Source organism: Ctenopharyngodon idella, chromosome 6 (genome assembly GCF_019924925.1).
Source record: "Ctenopharyngodon idella isolate HZGC_01 chromosome 6, HZGC01, whole genome shotgun sequence".
Lineage (NCBI taxonomy): Eukaryota > Metazoa > Chordata > Actinopteri > Cypriniformes > Xenocyprididae > Ctenopharyngodon > Ctenopharyngodon idella.
Window position 1 is genome coordinate 20,354,960 of NC_067225.1, and position 9,495 is coordinate 20,364,454.

The 9,495-nt window shown below is 36.6% G+C and overlaps 1 protein-coding gene across 21 annotated transcripts in view; it reads left to right on the forward strand.

Moving 5' to 3' along the window:
* Window positions 1-3,759: 3,759 nt before the first annotated feature.
* dock7 (dedicator of cytokinesis 7) overlaps window positions 3,760-9,495 on the forward strand; it is a 51,677-nt gene continuing 45,941 nt past the window's right edge. For 20 of the 21 annotated variants that reach the window (XM_051898296.1, XM_051898291.1, XM_051898292.1 and 17 more), the window contains exons 1-4: window positions 3,761-3,905; window positions 6,694-6,796; window positions 7,006-7,181; window positions 7,424-7,492. In XM_051898296.1, the coding sequence (XP_051754256.1) occupies window positions 3,868-3,905; window positions 6,694-6,796; window positions 7,006-7,181; window positions 7,424-7,492 (386 nt within the window). In that variant the 5' untranslated portion in view covers window positions 3,761-3,867. Of the gene's footprint in view, window positions 3,906-6,693; window positions 6,797-7,005; window positions 7,182-7,423; window positions 7,493-9,495 lie in introns of all 21 variants that reach the window. The other variant, XM_051898311.1, reaches the window with a different exon arrangement.

The following is a 9,495-nucleotide window of genomic DNA, read 5'->3' on the forward strand; positions in this document are numbered from 1 at the left end:
TCGTATGGATCAGTGATAAGTCTGATTCGTTTCCACGAACCGGTTCTTTTGAACTACTCGTTTCAAAGAACTGGTTAAAACCTTTTGTAGACACATATTGGTGCTTATTACGGGTTTACAGTAAAGGATGCTTGTGGTTATGTGGTTCCTTTTGAAATCAATTACATTATTAGGTTGGAAAGTTTTTATGTTATAGGAAAATATTTATTAACAGCAACTAATTGTATGTGTATTGATAAAACTGTCATACAGTGAAGAATATTTGCAGTACTTTTTAATTATAAGACATATTTGTATTTGTCTATTAAATTTCCTTTTTTACGAGTTTGACATGTTCGATAGAGACTGTTCTCTAAATTAGTGAACGAATCGCTTAGATGGGTTTTGTGAGCTGGAATTTGACTCTAACTGGTAACTCTAAAATGTTTCGTTCATCTAACGATTGCGTGTCTTTTGAAAGACAAATATATATATATATACAGTGGGTACGGAAAGTATTCAGACCCCCTTAAATTTTTCACTCTTTGTTATATTGCAGCCATTTGCTAAAATCGTTTAAGTTAATTTTTTTTCCTCATTAATGTACACACAGCACCCCATATTGACAGAAAAACACAGAATTGTGACATTTTTGCAGATTTATTAAAAAAGAAAACTGAAATATCACATGGTCCTAAGTATTCAGACCCTTTGCTGTGACACTCATATATTTAACTCAGGTGCTGTCCATTTCTTCTGATCATCCTTGAGATGGTTCTACACCTTCATTTGAGTCCAGCTGTGTTTGATTATACTGATTGGACTTGATTAGGAAAGCCACACACCTGTCTATATAAGACCTTACAGCTCACAGTGCATGTCAGAGCAAATGAGAATCATGAGGTCAAAGGAACTGCCTGAAGAGCTCAGAGACAGAATTGTGGCAAGGCACAGATCTGGCCAAGGTTACAAAAGATTTTCTGCTGCACTTAAGGTTCCTAAGAGCACAGTGGCCTCCATAATCCTTAAATGGAAGATGTTTGGGATGACCAGAACCCTTCCTAGAGCTGGCCGTCCGGCCAAACTGAGCTATCGGGGGAGAAGAGCCTTGGTGAGAGAGGTAAAGAAGAACCCAAAGATCACTGTGGCCGAGCTCCAGAGATGCAGTCGGGAGATGGGAGAAAGTTGTAGAAAGTCAACCATCACTGCAGCCCTCCACCAGTCGGGGCTTTATGGCAGAGTGGCCCGACGGAAGCCTCTCCTCAGTGCAAGACACATGAAAGCCCGCATGGAGTTTGCTAAAGATGGTGAGAAATAAGATTCTCTGGTCTAATGAGACCAAGATAGAACTTTTTGGCCTTAATTCTAAGCGGTATGTGTGGAGAAAACCAGGCACTGCTCATCACCTGTCCAATACAGTCCCAACAGTGAAGCATGGTGGTGGCAGCATCATGCTGTGGGGGTGTTTTTCAGCTGCAGGGACAGGACGACTGGTTGCAATCGAGGGAAAGATGAATGTGGCCAAGTACAGGGATATCCTGGACGAAAACCTTCTCCAGAGTGCTCAGGACCTCAGACTGGGCTGAAGGTTTACCTTCCAACAAGACAATGACCCTAAGCACACAGCTAAAATAACGAAAGAATTGGCTTAACAACAACTCCGTGACTGTTCTTGAATGGCCCAGCCAGAGCCCTGACTTAAACCCAATTGAGCATCTCTGGAGAGACCTAAAAATGGCTGTCCACCAATGTTTACCATCCAACTTGACAGAACTGGAGAGGATCTGCAAAGAGGAATGGCAGAGGATCCCCAAATCCAGGTGTGAAAAACTTGTTGCATCTTTCTCAAAAAGACTCATGGCTGTATTAGATCAAAAGGCTGCTTCTAATAAATACTGAGCAAAGGGTCTGAATACTTAAGACCATGTGATATTTCAGTTTTTCTTTTTTAATAAATCTGCAAAAATGTCAACAACTCTGTGTTTTTCTGTCAATATGGGGTGCTGTGTGTGCATTAATAAGGAAAAAAATGAACTTAAATGATTTTAGCAAATGGCTGCAATATAACAAAGAGTGAAAAATTTAAGGGGGTCTGAATACTTTCCGTACCCACTATATACAGGTGCTGGTCATATAATTAGAATATATATATATATATATATATATATATATATATATATATATATAGTCACTTGTGTTTTTTGTTTGTTTTTTTTGTTTTTTTTTGGTCATTTTATTAGTCTGACATAAAACCAATAGGCTATGTCTGCCCATGGTGCTGGACATTCTGACTTTGCGATTACGTATTAATCTTACTTTACAGTAAAAAACAAAAACAAAAAACAATACAACTGCTAATATTAATTGTGAATATTGTCTGAAAATGCTGAAAAAGAAAATTAAGTTCTATATTGTTCATGTTGCATGTTGTTAATGTGGTTTCCCACACAGTGTTGGGGTGGGGGTTATTCCCCCTCTGTAGAAATCATGTTCCTTTGGTAGAAATCACACCAGGGGAAGGGGGTCCCCCTCGGTAGAAATCATGTTTCAGGTCCAGGGCCCTCAGGAAAGATCATTATGGGCCCTCCAATGCCTCAGGGCCCTGTTCACAGTCCCCCTTCTATGTATTTTGAGTTAAAAAAAAAAATTGTGGAAATGTTAATATTCACATGTAAAACTGATATTATATTTAGTTGACTACATCTTTGCATTTTTAAACATATATTTTCTTGCAGGGTTCCACACAGCTCATTTTATGGTAAAACAGAGGAGTCCAACCCTGGAGGGCTCGAGGGCTACCATTCTGCAGAGTTTAGCACCAACCCTGATTAAACACTCAAGGGCTAGAGTTGCCCACCCCTGAGGTTAAAGATGAGACCGTTTACCAGTGTAAAAATACAAGAAATTTAGATGCCTCAATTTTAGGACACTAGACATGTCATACATGCAGCATATTATTATATTGCATGTTACACACACACACACACACACACATATATATATATATATATATATATATATATATACATACATACATATATATCTTTTTTTCCCTTTTTTTTTGCATCAAATCATAGAAATGTTGATGACTTTGGCTTTTTTATACCTTATTAGGGCAATGTATGAGAGGAAAAAGTAACATTACATTAAATTATTTTCCTGCTGATCATTTTCCACTCTTGCCTGTTTAATTAAAATCTAGTTTTAATTATCAAATGAAATAAGTATCTGTTCTTTAAGCTTTTCTGTACTTTATAAGCATTATTTTGCTCTTTGCAAAGTATTATTATAGTATTCATTATCAGATGCGTCAAAATTAAGCATCCACTATTACAAAACACGAAGTCATTGACTACAGATTACACGATCTGTGGAAGTGGAAACGGATACATTTCACACTTTTCGTTAGACTGATAGCTTCCTGTAAAAGAGCCCTCTATTGTACGCACAGGATATGAATCATGTTGGGAAGACTCCAATCTCAAAAGACTGCACTGTACTGCTTGAATTTCCTATAAAATGTCATGCTGCTGAAGAGAAATTTAAAAACCAAATAGACAAAAAGCATACATCTGACATGATGCTCATAACTATGATATAAATGACAAACATTGTAAAAGAAAATGTGCGTTTATTTTTCCAGTTTTACGGTACGTTCTCCTCTCTTTTGCGTTGTTTTTTTTTCCCAGCCGTAATCCTGCAAGTCCCGCCCCTGAGCTCCTCGCTGTTTATTATGGTTACTACGGTTTTATGAGTGACTTTGCAACTGTCCAATAACAGACGTCTTTTAGGCGTCAGGAGGCGGGTTTGACGGAATACGGGTACGGGTGGGGAAGGAATATCGCGGCTGGAGCGCTGGAGTTACTCGAGCACTCAGCGGCTACAGTCATGGCTGAGCGCCGCGCCTTTGCCCAGAAAATAAGCAGGTAAGAATATCTAACGCATCTCCAAGCCATTGCGTTTATATATATATTCTCCCCGAGCCGTGCGACCATTCTTTGTATGCTACCTGATGCAGTTGGCGAGCGTGCCAGTCTTTTCCAAATAAGGCCTAGGCGTTGAGTTAGCTGGATCAGACGCTGAGTTCATAGGCTGTGTCTTAAAACATAGTGAGCTGCCTACCCAGACGGCACGTTTGGCTCTGATAAGCTCGTTTGGAATGCTGTCTAAGTAGACAGCTCTCTAGGTTTTGAGTCACAGCCACAGAGATGCCCGAGTGACCCACCCTAAGCTGCAAGACAGCAGTATGATGCCTTTGTGCTTCTGTGCATTACAATCAGTCTTCATCGCTGGGTTTATTATCCACAAATGCGCCTTTGGTTGAGCCCATATAGGGAATTTACGATGCAGACTGGAGTGAATCAATGGAATGAGTGTTTGGGGTTTGTGAGACGTTGACTTGACATACTGACACATCGGGATGATCATGAGATGTTATGCTGTCAATATGCAATATATGGTATATATTAGTGTAGTAGTCAATATGCAAACATATAGTACAGTGTTCTGCGGCTTTGATTACAAGAATATGATTCATTAAACTCATAAGAAAGTAATGATATTTAAAAATAATGTAAACAGTGACTTTATGCCTATAGATCATGAATAATACTAATTCATAAGCATTTATGTGTATTACAAGAGAACATTGCCACGTGACAAGTGCTCAGATTGCTTGATGTAGCTGTTATAAAGCCAATTTCAGACTAAGATCCAGTAAAACCTAAAATACAATGTATGATTAAATTAAAGCAGATACTTTACCCTGTAATGACACTGTGGTTGATGCTTAAATCTACTCAGATTTTGGCTAGTAGCCCACACTTTGTGACGCAGGGTCCCTGGGTTATTGTAATAGACTATAATTAAGTCTCATCATTGGCTTAAAAACATCTATTTTCAATTGAGATTTCTTTTGTGATGTTAAGTCACAGATTAGACCTCATATGGATCTAGAAAAGGAAGTGACCTTTTAGACTCCCTGGTGGTTTCCAGATTCATGGCATTTCCCAGATGCTTAAAAATGCTGTTGTCTTGTCAGTGATGTGCAATGGGATGATAAGATCATTCAATATAGACTTGGTGGCACCTGCTTCTCTGATTCCAATCGTTAGTTGTTACTAACCAAATAGAAAAACACATTTATTGATTTGATCAAAGACATAGCTATGTGTTTTGTTTTATTGAGGAATAAGTCAGTAGATGTATTACCTATAGTATATAGATTATAGAAAAGCCCCAGAAAAGTCAATGTATGTCTGTTTTTTTTTTCACAGTCAAAAACAAAACTGAAAGCTCCGAAAATCTTGGATTTCCCCCTTTTTTCATTTATTTTTTTTTTTTTCTGAATGCAGTGATAATAAGATTCAAATGAAATCTGAAATCTTTTCTCGTAAGTCACAGAATCTGTTTCTCATGGCTCTGTTAAGATGTTTTCAGAGATGTGTAAAATATGCACTGAAATTCATGGTGTTAGTCGGATCCTCGGTAAACAACACATCAGTGGGCTAATCATCTGTTCCCTCTTCAGGAATGTCCAGCCTAAATAAAGGTCCCTCCAGAGCCAACAAGGGCACTGGGGGCGGGTTTTTGTTTTGGTGTACGTCATTCTACACGTATTAGAAGAGGATTCTGATTAGGGATATTGACTGGTACACTATGCTATAACAAAGACATTCTTCTGATAATAATACTGTCAGTTTGACTCTTACTGCAGACCAGAGACATTGCTTTCATTCAAACTTTAAAGGTATTTTTTCTGCTTGTACTTTACAGGCATATAATTCAGTCTGTGAAAGCTGAAAGAAAAAAGTAATAAGTATGTAATTACTCTATAGTAATGAACCTGTTGGAAGTCATAAGCAGCAGGGACTTTTTTTTAAGTGAATTTATTGTTTATTAGTCCCATTAAAAGATTTGCTAGTATGTTTTTGTCTTTTTCTGACTATTCCTGGGAGATTTACGATTTGTGCATGGTGGTCATCATCTTAACTGATATTTTATTAGAATAAAAGTTAAAACAACAAGTATTTCCAATACCACACGCTAAAATTGCTGCATGGACAAATAGTCTCTTATACTCACTAAGACTGCATTTATTAAATTAAAAATACAGTAAAAACACTAAATAAAATTGTGAAGTATCTTTTACAATTTAAAGTAACCATTTTCTTATTTTAATATATTTTGAATTTATCTAATAAATTCCTGTAATCACAAAGCCATTACTCCAGTCTTCAATGTTGCATGGTCCTTCAGGTCCTTCATTCTAATATGATGATTTTGTGCTCAAGAAACATTTCTTATTATTATCAATGTTGAAAACAGCTGCTTAATATTATTTTTGTGGAGAGTCTGGAGACCATTATGTTTTTTAAGGATATTTCTAAGATTATTCTAGAGTTCAAAAGAACAGCGTTTATTTAAAACGGAAATATTTTGAAACATTATAAACATCTTTACTATCACTTCTGATCAATTTAATGTATCCTTGCTGAATTAAATTATTAATTTCTAAAAAAAAATAAAAAAAAAATAAATAAAAATAAAACAAATCTACTATCCCCAAACAATAGTGAAAAATAGTGTATATAATAACTGAGTATTCCACTCTGAACGTAGCCTTTATTCTATGATTTGCTTAATGACTCTTAGGTCATGACTCTTTTCTGGATTGAATTATAATGCCATCTTCACTCTTTTGTTGTTCTCCAGGACTGTAGCGGCTGAGGTTAGGAAGCAGATTGCTGGTCAGTACGGAGGTTCTCCTCAACTTCTCAAAAACCTCAGTGTGGGTGGGAATGCAACTAGCAATGCTGTAAGTACTAGATAATATACTTTTTTTAAGATAATATACTTTTTTTTTTTTTTGCAAGATAATATACTTTTCTATGTTAAATCAGAGAGATTGACAGTTCAAAGAGTATATATACCACTATCCCTTCAGTGTGATTCTGTCTTTCTTGGCAGATAGCGGCAACAGTTCTCACGTTCTCCGTCTTTTCCTCTTTGGATTTCTCCCTACAGATTCCTCTGACAGAGGCTGTAGAGCCAGTGGATTTTGAAGAGTATTTGATCACTCACCCTCCCATTATAGAGTCAGGACCTCTGAGAGATCTCATCGAATTTCCTCCAGATGACATTGAAGTGCTTTACACGCCAAGAGAGTGCCGAACTCTTGGCCAGGCTGTGCCTGAGGAGGGGTAAGTGTGTTTTGAAGAATTGAGGTAGACATTAGTATGTGTCCTCAGACTAAAATGTACACAATGCAAGAGGTGTGAATGACTTCGAATTGTCAATGTGAACAGTTTTAAAATCACATGCACATCCAATTTTTTCTCCATATTTCTTGATTGCTTTTTATTTTGTCAGCTGAGCTGTAAAACTCATCACTGTCACTGATTTAACATGTTAAACTTGTTCCTCCTCTTAAATAATTTTACAGTGAGAATGATTCACACGTCAGAGACTGCATTCGGTCTTACACTGAGGACTGGGCCGTCGTTAACCGCAAGTACGATATTTGTACCAAATTTTACATGCTTCACTAGATTTCCTCTTTCTGTTATCTCCTTTTCCCCATATGGTTAAGTTCCTAGTTCCTTTTTACATTGATTTTTTTTTTTTTTTTTTTTGGGTGGAAAATCTGTAGAATTCTGCTACATGGATTTAAATATGGAAAATGTGTTTAATGGAGCAGAGAGTGTTACGTTCTTCGTGCCTTGTTGTGATTGACGGATGTTCCAATCCTGCGAAAGTATCTGTAACACTGTGGATTTCTGCAGGCATAATTTTTGTGTGGGCCTGTTCATAACTGACAAAAAGGAATTCAAATGTATTTTGCCTGCAGTATTTTGTAGGATATTTGTAGGGCCTTCCTAACTGTGTATCAGTTGGTGATCACCTTGGTGATTCTTAATTAATAAACCCAAACTCTTATCCTGACCAAGATCATGTAATATTCTTGTGGTTAACCAGGGTTAGTGAGCCAGATTTATGCCCGCTTTCACAGAAAAGGCTTGAGTCTAGTCCCAGACTAAAATGCTTGTTTGAGCTGTCTTAACTGAAAGCAACTTGCACTTAAAATTGCACACTAATATCTTAAAATATGTCAGTGCCATTGTTTTGTCTCAAGATGCACACCAGTTATCAGGGCTCTATGCTAACAATTTTCTTGTGCTCCTACTAAAAAAAAAATTAAGAGCACAGTCAAAAATTTAGGAGCACTTTCTGATCAATAACAGACATTAACTTTCTCATTACAGGGCGAAATCTGTCCCTTTAAATTAATTTCCAGGGGCATTTTTACCATTATAAGAGCAATTTTTTTCTAATCTTATTAAATGTATGCATCATATTTTGTCAATTTCTTAAATTAAAATAGAAAATTTGTTTTTAAATGTTAATATAAACAATAAATTAAGTTAGAACAGTAAGACCCAATCAGACTATTACCAATCAAATGAAATCATCAAAAAATCCATCTTTGCACTGCAGATGCAGAAGTGGCACAGAAGCTCATTTGAAGTGGTATTTAGACACATTTACATCATGGGTGAACTTTTGTACAAGATCAGTATCACATTTGCAATCATGCCAATACTCAGAGGAACAGGAGTCTACTCTTGTGATATTGCTTAACTTTGACTATATATTAGGCTTGCTGTGATTATTAATACATTTTTAATTCATTTTGATAATTTTTAATATAATTGTAAAATTTTGAATACATTTTTGGTGCAATTTTTGCCCCAAGCCCCTGTTAATTTCCGACCTTGCTTATGACAATCCAAATTTAGTATTTCCAATTAATTTGGCTGCAAAGAAACATCAGCAGCATGAGACGGTCTGGTAAGTGCGTCATACCTGTTTCACCTTGTAAACAATCTTTGAAGTGTAGTCCGTCGCGTACATCTTTTGCACTTGCTCTGCGCTGTGCTGATTGAAGCAAAGTCTTTGAATGAAGGCATGAAAAGCAGCCAACTGCAGTATGAAACATAAAGTTGTTCAGTGTAGATGCATTTTAGGAGGTGTACTTTTTATTCAGATTGTATTATAGATCTATTCATGAGAATCGATCGGGTCACTCGCACCAGTGCGCCTAAATATTTTTTCACAGTCGCACAGTTATTTTCAGTCGCAAATGCGACCGAAATGGTCACAGTGTAGAGCCCTGAGTAATGTTTTTTTGTTGATTAAAAGGTAGCTACTTAAATATTCTAATTTTACCAAGGCCTACTCCTGTCTGTGAAACCAGGTCTTAGTGTTTTTAAGACAATCCAAACATAATCATTATTATTATGTTTTTTTTTTTTTTTTTTTTTTGCACATTACCCATCCAGTCATTGTGCCAGAGAAAACAGCTTTATGTTGTTGAGAGGTAGCTTGAGCCTACAAACTTTCACATGATTATGTGAACTGAATTTCTGTAATTTTATCCATCAGTAACAAAGCACCACTGAACTGAATTTTAACATTACTATTAAAAATGTTATTCTTTGCATAATTTTGCTTTGT